The sequence below is a fragment of the Simochromis diagramma genome, unplaced genomic scaffold (genome assembly GCF_900408965.1).
Source record: "Simochromis diagramma unplaced genomic scaffold, fSimDia1.1 OVJJ01000596.1, whole genome shotgun sequence".
In the NCBI taxonomy this organism is placed as follows: Eukaryota; Metazoa; Chordata; class Actinopteri; order Cichliformes; family Cichlidae; genus Simochromis; species Simochromis diagramma.
This window is the reverse complement of record NW_024387245.1, coordinates 22,324,613-22,342,294: the sequence shown is the minus strand read 5'-3', so window position 1 is coordinate 22,342,294 and position 17,682 is coordinate 22,324,613. Positions and strand designations below refer to the sequence as shown.

At 40.4% G+C, this 17,682-nt stretch overlaps 1 protein-coding gene across 1 annotated transcript in view; it reads right to left on the bottom strand.

The window, feature by feature from the left end:
• Positions 1 to 1,762: 1,762 nt before the first annotated feature.
• The window catches only part of vldlr (very low density lipoprotein receptor), a 71,150-nt gene continuing 55,230 nt past the window's right edge, over positions 1,763 to 17,682 (bottom strand). The window contains exons 16-19 of the mRNA XM_040000155.1: positions 17,041 to 17,190; positions 4,131 to 4,208; positions 3,847 to 4,016; positions 1,763 to 2,848 (exon numbers count right to left, since the gene is read on the bottom strand). Of these exons, the coding sequence (XP_039856089.1) occupies positions 2,813 to 2,848; positions 3,847 to 4,016; positions 4,131 to 4,208; positions 17,041 to 17,190 (434 nt within the window). The 3' untranslated portion in view covers positions 1,763 to 2,812. The remainder of the gene's footprint in view (positions 2,849 to 3,846; positions 4,017 to 4,130; positions 4,209 to 17,040; positions 17,191 to 17,682) is intronic.

Below are 17,682 nucleotides of genomic sequence, written 5' to 3'. Positions count from 1 at the left end.
TGTAGCCTTCCTTCAGATGCAACAGACTTCCGCATTTTAAATCTGCGCCTTAATCCAAGTGTGTGCGTTTGATGCATTTGCTGCAATTATAACTCAAGTAGTTAGGTGGAGATTAATCCTTCCTGCAGTTAAACAGGGATAATAAAAAGATGGAGGCAAACTCAGTTTCTCGACCCACTTCCCTTTACATACACGCATCCTCATGTTTGCCCCTGATCTGACTGAGGGTAGATTAAACTGTGCTGGAAGCAGGGGAGGAGAGTTTAAGTCATTACATACAACAGAGTCAGTCCTGCTTGTGCAGGGCGAGTCCTTAGACTTAGATGAAAGTTGTTCTGTTACTACTACCTGTTCCACTCTGTCTATGGGGAGGTGCGCACACACATGCATTAACATTTTTAGTTCTCTTGCACCCAAATTTACCCTTATAATTTGCTTTGAGCATGAGAACTAGATATTTTTGGAGTTATGTTTTCAGTAAATACACTGCAACTTTAAACAACGCCCCCCCCCCCCAAAAAAAACCCCAAAATGCACTAAATCTCTGGCATATCCATCTGGCCAGTTTAGTCAGAGTTGGTTAATCAGCTGGTTTTGTTTTAATGAAGGTGCACTACAAGAGCAACGATGAGACAACCCCCAAAACAGGAATAGCTTTACAGGTGGAGGCCAATCACATATTTCCCCCTCATCTTCTGTGCGTGTAGGTTTGTGTTTTGTTTTGTTTTTTTCCTCGAGGGAGTTTTGCATTTGCTCAGGTCAGTGTCACTACTGGAAGCATGAGGCTTTACATGGACCCTAAAGAGGTTGTGCAAGCAGTCCAATGCTCCAGGATGGCACATCAGTGTGTGCCATTGTCAGGTTTGCTCTCCCACTCCTTACAGATTTAAGGGCACGGAGAAAATTCCAAGAGCTGGGCAGAAGCAATGTTTCTGCTCCTTTGTGCATGGAGGAACAGGATGAGCACAGCAAAATGACCTTCAGCTGGGCACTGCAGAGAATGTCTGAACAAACAAACAGACTTCATGAGGGTCGCTTGAGGGCCCAAAATCCTCTAACGGGCCTACTGTTCACTGCCTGGGATTTGCCATAGCATAACAGAATTGGCACATAACTGATCGTTTGTGCTTTTCACAGATTTGCTCGTGGCAAACCAGCTCTCATGTGAATGACATCTGGAGAGACCATGGAAACATTGCTTTGCACCACCTGTTTTGGTGGGTCTGTGATTGTCTGGAATACCCATGCAGGGACATACAGATCTTTACAACACCACAACTGCAATCAAGTATTGGGATGAAGTCCTTTGACCCCATCATCAGACCCAATGCTGATGCAGTGGGTCCTAAGCTCCAGGTTCCTGCTGGTGCACAACATTGCCCAGCATCATGCAGATATAGTATGGCTGTAATGGTTAACCAATGACTGTTTTCTACAGTCATTGGTTAACAGACAAAGTCACAACTGCTGTTGTAATATCAGTCATGTACAAGTGGAATTTTAGCATTTGTCAAATCAGCAAACGTAATGTTGTACTTGCTTTGTAGAATAATCAGCTCTGCTGAGTGAAATTCTGGTATTTTGCCTGCAACCTACCACCTATAGTTTTCTTGATAACAAAGATTTGACAAAAGAAAAGATGATTTGTACAGCTCAGGAACAGGCTTTAAAACAGTCCACAAATCAGTGGGTGAGGTCATAGAGGCCATGTATCACAAAACATTTATGCATGACAAAAAACAAAGAACAAGATTTTCTGAGCAAAGTTGTGGATTAAATTTTAATTCCGAAGTGATTCGCAGATCAGTTTCTTCACAGATACAGAGTCTTCCCATTTTATTGGTGTCCCCCCTTCTTTGTACAAGGCTAGAAAAAGTTCACAGCAACAGCACAAACATACAAAATAGTTTTACCAAATTCATTGTGTTTTGTTTTTTTCCTTCTTAAATACATCTGAGCCGCTGGTATGACGCCCAACCATAGCAAAAAACTGATCAAGTCAAATTTATACAATCTTATTTACACAAGGAGCATTTAATCAAAGTGCATTGAAGAGTCCTGATTGACGATCATGTCCAAAGGATGGGCAAATATGTACAGTGTTTACAAAAGCTGTAACCATGGTTATTTCACAAGCATAATAATAATAATAATAATAATAATAATAATAATAATAATAATAATAATAATAATAACAACAAGCCTGTAAGAATGCATTCTAAGAGGTGGTGATGGTAAGAAAACACTTAAATTAATGAAAGAAAACTTAGATTTGAGATATTACTGCCCAAACATGATCGTACATAAATATTCACATCTGAGGAAGCAACAAAATCTGGACCGCATCCTCTCCTCATTAAAGCCTTACTTCTAAAGGACCCTTGACCCCTCGTGTTTTGTGCAGTCTTCAAACATTCACCGTGTCAGATTCTGGGAGCCCAGATGAGGAGGAGATCAAACTGACAATTCATCCCTCTCAACTGTTGTGACACGATGCCAGCAAGCTTCTTAAAGAGGGCGGGGCAAAGAAATGACTGGAAAATGTCTGTGGCCCAAAAATAATGGGAAAAAAAAAAAAAAAAAAAGAAATCCTTACAACTTTTGATGTGGAGTGAAACCAGTCGGGACAGAATTCATTGCAATATTTACATAATAAATAACATTTCCTCTTCACCACACACAGTGGTTCAATGTACTTCAGAAGGCATGTGGTCGTACTATAAGGTCTGCTGCTGCTGCTACGGTCAAGCGTCGGCACTGGAACGAGGCGGCGCGGTGTGACCGTGAAAAAATAAAAAAAGACCCAACACGATCAGGATAAATCATCCTCTGTGCTCACTATTGAAATCTGGAGGAAGATGAAGGGAGGGGGAGGAGAGAGGAAGACCGGTTTAGAAATGCTCACAACAACAGCACTTTAAAGGCTCGTTCATTCCAAGCTGCACCGTCTGCTGCATTCATGCAGTAAGACAGTGTGCTGGTTTAAAGGGAAGGGGTGTGCTGCAGGTATTGAACTCACGTTGCCTTTTGAAACGTCTGCTGCAGCTGTGAGGGCGACAGCAGAGGCTCGTGTCCATCTTGTGGCCCCGGCCGGGCTTAGGTTAATCCGTTTAATCTGTATACACGCTTTGCAGACGGCCAACACTGAACATTAAGGATTACTACGGGCCACAAGGTCATGGTGAGAGTGGAGGTCATTAACATGCAGGCTCCATCTTCCGAAGCCTGGCTGGAATCATTTAAGCTGCTCAGAAACTGCAGCTCGTGGTTATTTTCACCTTCGCTGAGGAGGTTACGTGACTGGTTCAGTTCATTTGTTGGGAGGATTACACAAAACGCTGGCCAGGTGTATGAGGGGGTAAAAAACAGACAGGCATTGGTAAGGACAACTTCACAAGGACTCGAGTCCTTTACCACTGCCCACGCCTGGTTACCTACTGACTGATTGCATGTACAGTGATGGTATTGTTTGCATAAATAAGCAGCTGCGTGTTTTAGTTACTCTGGTGATTTGAGGCCATGGTTTATTTACAGCTCCAATAATTTATGAGTAAATTGAGCTAATATTTTGTAAGTGATTGCTCACAACCTAAGGTGACAGGTGCACCGAGTTATTCCTGGGTTGTTTTTATTTGCTTAGAATTGTTTATTATTTCGATGCCTTGCACACCAACATGTGAATCAAAGCTCCGTCATTTAAACTGTTCCTGCAGCTCAGACCTTTACAAAGCTTCACCAACAAAATGTCTCAAGCTGAAATTTCCAAATTCCCAGTCTGAATTTTCATCTGGAACGAACTGTTAATCACTACCCCGAGTTAACGTTGTTCGTGGATTCTTCACTCACCGCGGGGTACGTGTGTCCTACATTGGCGCCGTGCCTCGTGATGTCAATGTTGAGGTCTTCTTCTGTGGTCTTCAGGTAGACTGGGTTGTCAAAGTTCATGCTCTTCTGGTTCTTCAGCTGCCAGTTCCTCCACATCAGGTAGCCGCCTGCTGCCGCCATCGCCAGTAGCACTGAGAGGAGAGACGAACAGTCAGGAGTCAAATCAACTCCCCCCAAAAAGTGCCAAGGATCTGAAATGAGGATTTTAATTCGTTTGCGCAAGTGTGTGGGCGGCATCTACTCACAGACTGGTAGTATGGCCCAGGCAGCAGCAGAACCTCTGGCTGTCGAATTCACTTGAATTGATGTGCTCACATTGGCTTCTGAAAGAAAGGCACATGCCAACAGCCAACATGTTTAAAAACATTTCCTTAGACTTTGACTACCAGTTAGGTTTCCAATCAAGAAGCAGAATAAAGTGAAAATCCAAAATCATTTTGGCAACTGGTTTTTAATCTTTTAAGGAAAACAGCATCTGATGAGTCTTTTTCATTTCCCCAGTGTGTTCTTGTATCAGTGTCAAGTGAGGGTGGAAAAGAAGCTTGGCTGAACGCAGTAACAGACCTCAGAAGAGAAAGTTTGATATGCTCGTACTACCAGCTGGCCCGCTTTGTGAAACTATTAAATTCTTGCAACGTGTCAACATTTTGGTTCAGAGTAAAATATTGAAACTACTTCTGGCCTCATCCTTTCAATGAATTCATACCTCACCCTTCAAATTAGCGTAAACCATCATTTTGTAGTGCTGACTGCATATGTGACAAAATCAATAGAGGTAATCAAAGTTCAATCTGTCCAAATCTTTGGTTTGATTTGTTAAAGCTAGAACATCCTTAGCTTCACTTTGTTTACCAAATATCAGCTCCAATCATTATGCTGCAATAAATGTCTTGTCTACCAAATCAAAGCGAAACACACAGACAGTCAAACAGTCTTTGTGTTCAAGATGATTTCAGTCTGAGATCCAGGTTCACTTGGATAAAGAGACTTTAGGGCATTTTGTTTAGCTTTTGTGGACGAAGTTATAAGCTCAGACTTCTCTGAATTTAAGCCATTATTCTATTTATAAAAACAAACAGAAAACGGTAAAGTTCTAAAATTCACCAGCATACATGGTTTTTAAAGTTTAGTAGTTTCTATAACATGTCAAAAAAAAAAAAACAAAAAAAACAAACATCAGGAGTAAAGTGGAAGCTCTTTAACTGCTTATTACAGTTTAAATAAATAAAGCATTTCCATCAGCAGAAGAAAGTGTTTGGAGCCGCGTCAAACTAAACTACAGCCTGCGTCTTTATGGTAATGAAGGATATCAGAACAATGCAACAGTGTTTTGCAGCAACAATGGAGCTCAGTGACAGAGGAAGAGGATATAGCAGGCTTTGGATACTTGGGCATGATTTCATAGGAGGATTAATTCATTGTTCTGTCGTTTGTTGATAGTCTATTTTTCTTTCTTTGATTTTTGACATCCTGCAACACCTCATCTAAAAATAGGACATTAATCAAGATGTTCAGGACTGCAAGACTTCTTTGACTCTTCGTGTAAGCACAAATGTTATGCTCTCCCAAGAAAGCTGAGATCACAGTTTGAAAAGCAGCGTTGGGGAAGGAGGGGGTTACAGTCTGAGAATTGCTGATTCTTGCTTCTCTTGCACGACTTCATTTCTTGATGCCTGAAGGATTTGTGCTACAATCCCTTTGTGTTGCAGTAATATAACAGTCACGTCTTAATTACCAGATTATGCCAAACTTTAAATGGGAAAGATTTTAGTGATGAAGCTTCCTTGTTCCTGCCACTAGGTGTTGCTCATGTGCTGTGCTCTTAATAGTGTAATGAACTGTGGTTCAATCAGCTGAAACAGAGGCAAACAACAGCTTTTACCACCAAGTACAGCATAAAAAACCCTCCGTGGTCAAATTGCCTATATGAGATTCATGAGAACAAACTCCACTTTAGAAACGGGGAGGATCTCATCAGCAGACCTTGTGTTTCTGATTAGGGTTGCTGTATGCATTTTTAGCATTTTACAGAGGATTAGAACAAAGTTCCTGAAGTTGCTAGAGTTGTTTATGCAGTAATCACATTTTAGACCTTGTGAGTTGGATATGTTTGACACATGGCCGACAATTCACACATCCAACATGAGATGCCCGCTTTGTTTCCAACAAATGTTAAACATGCAACAAGAGACCCGAGAGGACTTCCTCACACAGTCCTACATTACATTTATCTGCACAAAACAATGAACCTGAGATTAGAAGAAAAGCACGTTTATGCCGCTGAGATTTAACAAAATTCTCAGCTCCTCAGGTTAAATTAAATTTTAACCTGAGGAGTGAAATAAAGGAAATCTAAATAACATGACCTGAAAATCAAATTTAACAGCACAGGAGATGAAAGTGAACCAAAGTTGGACATAATCCTAGTTTTGTTTTGTTTTTTAATTAATAAACTAATAGATTCTTTGTCCCTTTGGATGAATTATTTGTTTTTTCTGTGCAAAATGTATAGTACTCAAATATATTTAGAGATTTATATCAGCTCATTAATGTACATGCGCAGATATTCTCAGACTAAGATTTCATCAGGTCAAGAGTGACTCGTCTAGAGTTACTGTGTCGTTTTGGCTACAGGTTACATCTGAGAGTTCAAAATAGGCATTCTGTTAAGGAGCTTATTGACCTGCTGGATGTTGAGAGGGTGAGCAAATATTTTGTGGCCCAGGCATTTTCATATTTTGTTAAATATGTGTATACACAGAGCAGACTGTCCCTAGATTTGGGTTCCATAATTTATATTTTGGACAAAGCCAAGATGAGTTCCCATCATTTTCTGTGGGCAGCAATAAGGGGAACACTAGAGGAATGACTCTAAAAAAATCACTGAGCACAAATACCGCCTGTTACACTGCGGTTATGTGTCTGCAATTCTAATTCCTGCAAGCTTATCAACCAAGTGCGTTACAGTAATCGAAGGCCAATTAATCACATTTGAGAACTTACAGATTCATGCAACATTAATGGCCATCCTCTTTGCCTGTACCCGCATGAAAAGATGAATAAAAATACTTGAGAAAAAAAAATCCTGATTGATGTCATAATTCATGCATGACAGGGTTAGATAATTACAATGAGACACGTCACACATCTATAGTAAAATTAAACGACCAGTGGGTGGCAGCGTATGGAGTGAGACATCAGGGTCCAATGTAGTGGTTTATGTGCAGGCATATCATCAGCACTGATACCAATACAAGAAAACAGCCTTTGAATAGCCGTCCACTGTAGTGACCACTATGCCTGAAAGGGTTAACATTGACACCCGCAGGCTACTTGACTACCTGAAATCAGCCCACTGTGTTATTAATAAACAAAAACAAAGAAACCACAAAACAAAAAACCCAAACACCTTTTGTGCATCTTTAGCACAGAAAAAGACTAAAGCACAAGCAGAAGCTAGCATAACAGACGTGAAAAAATAAAAAAATAAAGAGCAAGCCCGAAGCAGTTAAAAATCTCCACAGCACCATGGACACAAGAAACCTTTAATTTTGGCTTTAATCAAACAAAAAGCTGATTAAATGAGTAGGTTGGGGGAAGGATGGGCTGTACCCAAAAACATTTAAGTCAGATGTTCCCCAGTTAACAATTGAAATGAAAATGCCTCCTTGATCCATGGTGAGGGAGGAGAAAAGCCTGTTTTTGTTTGTGTGTTTTTTGTAATTCATTTTTGAACCAAGCCCAACATTCTTTAAAGCGAGCCAGAGACAAACGCAGCGCAGCCAACAGTTTTACCTGAGGGTGGCTGTATTAGAGCTTTCCCAGCATCCTTTGAAGGACCTTTGAAAGTAGGGTCTGTACAGAGAGCCAAGAATCATGCGTCACACACACACAAAACTTAACACAGAGGGTGTCCTATTTTTTTAAAAAAAAAAAAAAAAAAAAACCCCAAGCAGCACACATGCAAGTAGGCCTTCTTTGAATATAGACCAGATCTCAGGAGACTAAGCTAGTAAATAAATGCTCTGAAGCACTGATCCATTTTTGTTCAGTGAGAGGAAAGCCAAGCTAAGTAGAGAACCATCACAACAGCAGCAATGTCACATCTTTAAATTAACATTACCCTTGTGGTTCTCCTGCTTTGATATGATTAATGCTGGACGAGTGAGAGGACGACTCTCAAAGGCAATTTCACAGATTCAAAGCTGCAGCGCACTATAAAAATGCATCAATGAGGATGTCTCTACCAGCATCTGTACAACCAGGAAGGACAGCTACAGCAACAATAAAACCTTTATAGCTGGATCAATATGATCTTGATTAGCAGAGGCAGCAGTGTTAGGATGTCTCAGGGCTTGAAATGAACAAGTCAGACTGAAAAAGCAATATTAACACAGTCAAGACTAAACTACAGCAGTTTCCAAAACCTTTATCTACCACAGAAAAACAATTTCAGATCAAATCACTCAAAACTTGCAAAGATTAAAATTGGAATTGAACTGCACTAACCTTGTGTGAGGGCCATTAATTCTTTTGTTTGCAATTATATTGACTCAGACTGCACAATATTTTTGGCCGTTATGATGCGACTGTCAGGTCGAAACTTCCCTTTTCCATGACAGACCATTTTTTCTATGACACTTGTCATATGTCATGAGGAAGGTGGGGCTAGCTGGATGGCTATAAGCAGTCAATGGGAAACAAAAGCAAATGTATAATTGGGAAGCAAAATATACACAGCTCTGGTTTTACATCATTAGGCTCAAATGCAGTCATTTTAGAAAAAAAAAAAACTCAGATTGCCATCATGAAAAACCTGCTACATACGTAACCCTGACCATTGACGGGTTGATCAAAGTCTCAGGTATGTTATACAAGCATCAGCTAACATAACCCCGAGCATAGCCTTAAGTAGAGATGAGCAATGTGCTACATGTGTCTGGTAAGCTCACCTCTTTCCTTCCAACACCAAATATCTCCTTTCCAAAACTATATCTCCAGACCCTAGAAAGGTTTTATACTCCAACATGTCAATATGTCCCCAAACACACAAAAAAGACAAAGCAAGCACCTGCAAACTAAGGATCATCTTTGAGGCTTTGGTTCAACTTTACTTTTTGGGCAAACGGGAAAAGCCAGGAGCAAGCTTTTAGCCTTCGAATCTGCAGAAGGGTAAAGCACGTGTTTGCCACGCTCCTTTGACTTTCACATTTGACTTTAATCCAATAATCAGTAAATTCCAAATGCAATGAAAACTTATCTGATAAAAGGCAAGAACGTTTAGGAGAGTCTGTAAAACAGTGGTCTCAGTATGCATTTTGCTTAATATAAACAGCCTGTCATTTTTATAGGTTTGTGTATGAACGGCAAAAAAAAAAAAAGCATATTTAATTAGACAATGTTTCATTCAGATAATTCAGAAATTTTGGATACAATATTGACAGCTTTACAGAAAGATGGGACCTGTGATGAATGATACCAAATGATAAACAGTGGAACAAGTCTCAGCAGAGATGGAAAATCCATGAAACGTGCTGTATTTCAGCCTGAGATGGTGCAGTCTGAAGGAAAAACACTCCCCAGTTGCCTCTAAAGACTGTTATATGAATCCCTCGGTAGTAGTTTGAGGTCCAAACCCTGAAGTGAAGAGCAATGCTCATTACTCTCTCCCCCCGCCGCCACACTAACAAGATTAGGGCCGGTCTAAACTGCAGCCGCACAATGCTCTACAGTTCCCCATTCGGTCCAGCTGCGACTGCTGTAAAATGGGATAAATGTGTTATCTGCTGGTTTAGTAAAGAGCAACGAGGCCTTTGACAACGAAGCCTTTGAACACGAGGCGCTTTTAGCAAGTGACAGGCATCCCATTTTAACTCCTCCCACACTATTCTCACTATTTATTAACAGGACAGACAGGCGTGAAAATACAGTTTCATATAAAGACCTCAAAAAAAAAACACTATACACAAACAGGTCTGTACAGAATCAATCTCATAGCTGCAAACACAGATGCCAAGGAGATAAAGACAAGTATACACTTTCACATCCCGCCAGTCAGGGTGGTACTTTCAGTTATTAGTCTGGAGACAGCTCGAGGTTCCCCAACAGTCTATGAGATGGTGACTCAGGCTGCAGGGATGCTCACTACACGAAGGCCTTGTATATCTGCAAAGAACCCAGGCTGTAAAGTCTGCTGCAGAGCACCAGGAATTTATTGGTGCACAGTTCATGGCATCAAAGCTTTAATGACCCAAATGCCAACTGGGAATCTTCATAACCACAGTATTACCCACCACCACCATCATGCAGAAAACACTGTTACATGCCCCTCTGCAACCCCAGCAGCATCAATCTGCATGCTCAGCAATGTCGGAGGCTGGACTAAAACTTTCTAACTGCAGCAGTGATAACTCCATGTTCTACCACCCTGACACTATTACAGCTGTGGTTGAAGCTTTTTCTGAATGACCCACCAAAAGCTGAAATAGAGCTCATGCCCCACACTTCAATTTTTAAAATCAAATGAGCGAAACAAAAGGCTCCGAGTTGAATTAAAGTTAAAACGCTTAAAAATTCACCTGCACTTTCCTCTTTTCATTCTAGCTGACCATCTAGAATTCATCTTATAAGTTAAAGAGAAACTGAACAGAGAATCTGAAGAGAAAGGACCTATTGTGGATGCTTTTTGCACTGGGGGCTTCATAAAGTGTTCTAAAGGGTCACCACTGTGGACCACACTGAGAACTATGGGCCTACTTTGATCTTCTGGTTGTAGATGCAGGCATGCACACCTACAGAAAGACATTCCTTCAGTTAAAGTTTTGGACACTCCTCGGCAAATATTTTGCAACAAAACAGAACAATACAATCTGCTGCTCAGGTCTCTAGGCACCATCTTTGACTGCATTTGACAAATTTAGTCCTTGCTCTGCTCAGCACAGTGACACATGAGCCAATTCTCCATCTGCTGCAAGCTCAGGTTATAGTGCCCCTCCAGCTTGCAGCACATCTTTAAATCACCAGCTGCACTCCAAGACTGTACAGCTGGAGGAGGCCTGAGCCTCTCTGGAGAGGCAGCTGAATGGATCAAGTTTGAAAAGTCTGGAACGTGCTGCAAGGATTATGCTGAGGTCAGTGAGGAATTTTAAATTTGCTTGAGTGCCCACTCAAGCAAATTTAAAATCAGCTGGAAACTGTTGAGAACAGTTTTATTTGACTGAACCAGCGAGTTTCCCTTTCACAAGCTCCCGCCTTTAACCTTTAGACCATTACAGAGCTGACCTGCTGTGCATGAGGCCAAGGGACTGATAAAACTTCACCTATATATTTAAAAAAAAAAAAAAAAAAAAAAAAAAAAAAAAAAAAAAAAGAGTGTAAAAAAAATAGATCTGAGGAAAATGAAACTTTAAAAACCACCAGATATCGTACACTAAGAAAGAAAAGCTGTAAAACCTGTCAAAACTCCCAGAACTCACAAATAAGGAGGGAAGTGGAGAAGACTCTTAAAGAAAGCCGAACAGGCTAACTAGAGAGACTTTCACACTGGAGGACAGGAGTGCAGAGAGTTGTCACGGAGATGTTCCAGTACTTTGTGTACACCAGTGTCTTGGTCTACAGCTCGAGTCCAATTAGGAGAGAGTTTGTGTGCTGAATTCGGCTGTCAGGTTCCTATCTGACAGTGCTTCACTATGAAAAGGATAATCTGTGGGAGCAAAGAAAGGAGCTGGACTTCAAGACAGAAACTACTAAGGGAAGAGGACAGTGTTTCTAGGCAACCTTTCCCTGGCAAATAAAAAAGGAGGCAGGAGGAGAGAAGGGCTGCAGTTTGATTTTTTTTTTTAGTGCACTACTTCAATTCTTACAATTCTCACATCTAACAGTAACAAGCACACTGGTACTTGGCCATTTCTGGTGTCCAAACTCCTGGCTTTCGAAGTTAGAATAAATCTTACAAAGTTGATGGAAATTTGAATGCCGATGCAAGCAGATTAGGGCTGCCACAAACGACGATTTTAAATAGTCGACGTAATCGTGACTAGTCTACTAATCGTGGCAGCCCTAAAGCAGATGTAGTCTTGCTCTAGACAAACACTGAAAACTTCACTTGAAACTTATTTTTTGCAAAATTTGCAGTCACATTAAAGCCATGTCAGCTCTATTGTCAAAGTACAGAGACAAGGTTAAACTACAGTAGTGCTACTGGAAACATCTGAAAAGGTATCAAACAGTGGGAGTGTGGAGTTCTCCAAGGACCCGTTCCTGAACCTGCTTTCCCTATAATATTTCAGAATATGGAATACATGCAGGTCCATAACTAAAGTCAGAGTTACTGAAGAATGCTGTGAAGTGATTAGGCTCCCATATAATCGTTAAATGGTAGCTGCCTGCAAATATATTACATGTAGGTTCCATATACAGGCTTGTTAGATCCATCTCAGCACCATGCTGTGCATCTTAAAGCATGAGCCTCAGTAAAAGAAAGGAACAGGAGTGTTTGCCTTCATTTTATCAGTATGCCACAGTGTAAGCTTTCTCTGCAGCCAAAAATCACCAACAGTCTCATCCAGAGCACAAAGCACACTTCAGTGAAGTGCAGTGTTGGGTGTAATGCATTACTAAGTAACGTGTTACTGTAATTAAATCACTTCTCCACTGAAAAAGTAGTAACTAATTACTGTTCATTTGTAGGTATTTTAATTACAGTTACTTACAATGTACTTGCGTTACATTGTAAAATAATTAAACTCGCTGAATATCATTATTTAATTTCAATAATTTATCTTCTAAAGGTAAAAGTAAACTCTGCCGCTTTAACATTGCTGTAGTGCAGCTGCACGTCATTTCGCGCCAGTTTGCTGCATAGTCGTATTCTAAAGCAGAAGATGTCGGACTCGGCTGAAGCGAGTGGCTGTTTTATGAAATGGACATACTCTTCACTTTTCTGAAACAAGCAGACAAGAACATTACAGTAATATGTAAGCTATGTCCTGGGGAGACCACCTCCCCCTCAAAAAACAAAACAACCACCAACAACAACTGTCGGCCGTTGTTAATAGCACGAGTAATCTACTGAAGCGCCTGACACGAGAGCATAGACGAACACTTGATCCTTGTTCATCATCCATGGATAACACCGCGGCAACTCCTGCTAAGCAGGCAAAACTAGATTTTACTTCAGCAGCACAGAAAGCGTCTGAAGGCGAGCTTAAAAAAAATGATTGCAGGCTACGTTGTGGAAGAGATGCTACCGCTGCGTACTGTAGAGTCTCCGTCTTTTAAAAAAAAAAAAAAATAAAAATTATTTAAAGAGTTTAATTTCTATTGTTTGTCCACTCAAGGTTTATAGGGATTTTAAGTAGTATTTAGTTAAATTACTTATTTAGTAATAAGTTACTTTTCTGACACAGTAATTAGATATGCATTTTAAATACAATATTGACTAGGTAATTAGTAATCAATTACTTTTTTAAAGTAACTTACCCAACACTGGTGAAATGATTAGATTAAAAGATTGCTTTCAGGGAAAATGTTCAATGCTTTAATTACTAGTAAGTAAAGCTGTTGTGTTGCACAAGTATGCAATTCAACAGACCAATAAAAATGAAAGAGTAGGAGATGTTTATTGCACGGCCACATGTAATGCTTCTGCTCCAAAACCAACCCCCTCATCTTCTCAATAATGTCAAACTAAACTCCAGTTCTGCAATAGTTACGGTCAATATTTACTGAAGTCTACAGAAGTTCTCAAGCAAAGGATGTGTCTTATGTGGTTTAACTAGATGTCTACAAAAGGGGAACCAGCAGTTAAACTGAACTGGAGAATATTTGGTCCCGGTGCCAAAACAATCAAAAGACTGTTTCTTTGAGTTAATGTGAATAAGAGGCCTCCAGTCACTGAAGAGGAATAATGGAACCGGTGAAATCCTTCATGATCAAGCTTCAAAAGTTCAGAGTACAAGTTTATTTCCTAAGGATGTTCATTTCACAATACTGTGCAAGTCTTTCATGAAACGGGCACAATCAGCCTTTTCCATTATTCATGTCAAGATTAAGCCAATCCAGCATTTTTTTTTGTTTTTTTTTTTTTTTTTAAACCAGTCATCCCATCAATCTGTAAGCATAGTTCAACTATGACAGTCTGGTTAATACTGAAAGGAGGGTGTTACACACAGTACAGTTTGTGTACTTGTTTTTAGGGCTTCTTCATAATTTATGTTTCTTTGGTTCCAGCTTTCGTTTTGGGTATGTAGTTGCATTTTCTAAGTTATTTAATAATATCTGTCCCTGCTTGGGGATTGTAGATTGAAATTAGTAGCCAACTTCATCTCTCATGAAATTAAGGTTTTAGTTTTATTCTTCATCAGAAACAAAAACAAAATTTCAGCCTGGGGCCATTTTCATAATTTGGACCCATTAGGCTCAGCAGTGGTAAATGTCTTGAATTATAATTACACTATGGTAAGAGTTTGTGTTTGGCCTTTTTGACCCAGTGTTACATAATGCTGCCGGTGTTACGAGCCAGGCCCAGAGTGATGTGGGCTGTAGTATGCCTGGTATGCACGGAGCCTTAACTCAGGATGTTGAATTAAGAAAAAGCTTCATTCATCCATCAGGGCTGGCAGGTTTGTGTGACAACTCAATCACATGCAAGGCCTTTTCATACAAATTCCATTTTTAGATTCTGCATTCAGAATCAGAGACAAGACAGCTGCACTGCATTTGTAAAGACCTGTTCATGCCTTTTTACGATAACAGAAATAAATCAGGATTCAATAACTTGGTCAATACAGAACAAGGACTGATGACGGCAATAGTATCAATTAAATCATTGTCCCAAAGGGTTGAGGTCAGAGATCTGGAGGGATCAACTGAAGCACTGTCTCGGAACCAGACCAAATCCCTGCAATCAGCTTCCAAAATCTTGTGGCAGATCTTTCCACAGCAGGTCAGCCACAGACTTGCTCTCATGATTTAAAAATGAAATGAAAACCTTTAACAATCTCATGGTTGGTGTTGTGTCCATTCAGCTACAGCACTAACAGTCACGCTCCACTCAGTGCAGAGAAATGAAGACTGCACAGGGTGGGGAAAAACCCCCAGGGGGGAAAAAAACAAAAAACAAAAAACAAAAACAAGAGCTGGGGGTTACTTTCAGCAGCAAAACGCAACAATGGAGTGTAAGAGGGATCAACGTCAGGATCCAACACAATTCAGCTGTCAGGATGAAACACTTCCCAACGCAGGAGGAGACGAAGCTGCAGCTGAGATGTGAAGGAGGACGATGTTGAGACTTGCCAAAAAGGTGCTGAAAAACTGGATCACAACACCGAGTGACTCAGCTACTGTTCAGCTGTCAGACTACTAATACAAACAGACAGCTGGGGTTTTGGCTGGCATGGATACAGATAGAAACCAAGACACACAGTGGGAGCACACACCATGGAAACATGCTTGGAAAACTGTAGAATTAGACTGAATTCATTCCGTCTTCCAGCTGTTTCGGTGTTTTGGTGGCTAACCTGTGAAACCTAAGATCCTTTTTACCTTTTCTTTAATAGAGTCACATTTGAAATGAGCAGCAGGGGGTATGAAGCAGAAAGGAAGGGAAACAATTGGCTTAACAAAAAAAAACAAACAAAAAAAAAAAAGCCAGGTGGATGTGTGAACACAATGAGGTGGTGTACCCATTCTCAGAACCGCTGAGGTTTGGCACCTCCCTGCTTTCCATTTTTCCTAATACTTTTATGCAGTATTAATGTCTTACTAACTGTATTGTGTTTTAGGGCATCAAATGTCCAAACTACAAAAACAGCAGAGCTTCTAAAGCCACTTTGCTGGAGATTCACAATAGTGACTGAAATGAGAACTGACAGGAGTGTGCACAATTTTGTCACAATTCATCAAGAAACCACTCTACCTCTGATGGGTTGTTCCTGCCGCTGAATAATTTTGTTTCTCGTCATGTAAATCTGAAGATTCACTTTTCCCTCCATGTTCTCCTTCCATGTTACAACTAATAAAATATTCTAATAAAATATTTCATTTTGTTTAGATTAACACCACATTTGCATTTTTTAAGATCATGCAGTCCAGGGTTTCCATCAGCATATTTCAAGCCCGGCAGCCCACAGAACCAAAGCACCGGGAGTGGTTACCATTTATTTTTAAGATGCTTTAACATAAGAGCTACAAGTTCAGGAAGTAGCCAAGCATTCACTTATGTTCTTGACGACCCTACATTACTTTTTAAATCATGCTGCAAGTGGGGGGGGGGGGGGGAAGAAAGCAGTAATGTGAGAACCACAGACCGCTCTGCTGTTCCACTAATCCACACAGTATGTCATGTGGTTGGCCATGCGGCTTTTATTGAACAAGACCATCTGACCAGACTATGAGGAAAATAGTTAAAAAAAAAAGAAATTCAATCTAGAGGCTGAACACTGCCCAAATTCTGCATGCACCATCTCAAGCCATCACTCATAAGCATGCAGTGTTGCGTTTAACATTAATGACAAGTCAATGTCATTAGCTCACCAAGTGTGTAGCTAATGTTTGTGCAACAGCAGCAGCATTGTTTTCACTAGCAAAGATCCACCCTGTCTGGTTTTTGCCAGGCCTGTGGTACCGTCTCCAGAGTCTTGACTCCCTGTTTATAAATGGTGGCTGCAACTAAATTCTGTTGTGTATACAAATTAATGACAGTTGCTAACACGAGAAAACTAATGCAGAGAACAGAACATCGCCTTTGCATGGGATAGATAATAATTACAGTATGTGTGAAAATGCTTGTCCAAACATGAGGAGAGATCATTAAAGAGCTGGATGGAGTTCATGTCACCAAAACAAAACTGTATAGCATCTTTACAAGCGCTGGACCATTTTAACGGTACAAGCTTGTACGCAGATCATGACTTGTACCATCAGACTTTATAAACAACTGCTGCTGGCACATTTCAGATATATCTGAATACTGCTCGTACTTCAAATGCTCACAAATGAATCATTAGTATTTGTTTCAATTATATAAACATGTCAAAATTTATGTTGTAGCATTCAAGTTTGCAGCTTTGGTGAGATTTGCTCTGGGGTTCAGGTGTAAACACACAGATGAAGTGGCAAAACACAAATCAATCCCGCGAGGGTGCCGTGACTCACCAGGTCTGCAGCGCAAGCCGTCAGCAGTCAGCTCCTGGCCCTCAGGACACACGCAGGTATATTTGGGGGAGTGTTTGTTGATCTGTGGTGCAGGCAGGCACATGTAGCTGCAGCCTCCATTTTCACCTTTCTCTGAGCACCAGTTAGTACCTGCACACAAAGGTTAGCAGCTCTGATCAGACTGATCTGAGGGGCAAATAAAAGCTAATCAAACCATTTCAGTTAACAAGTGTCACATGGGTACATTAAATCCACAGTGAAAGGAGCTTTAACAGCCTCTTCTACTATGAAGTATATCCACAGGTTGATGGAACAAAATTAGGGTTTAAGTCTCATCCATAGTGTGATCGTTGACATTTTCATCCTATGGATCTTTGCACACATGATCGTTATAAACCAAGAGGACACATTTTGATAGACTAAGTGTTTAAATAAAGTTTAAATATTACAGATTAACCACAAAATATCAAGAAACTAATACTGTACACTTAGAAGCTGTAAAGTGGTGGTATGCATCGCATACATAAGTATACTGTACATCATGGAAACAAATACTGCTGAGTTTCTATACAATGACTGGCCACTTTATTAGGCCCATTTAGCATTACTGTGTAGGACCCACTGGTGATCTCATTGATACAG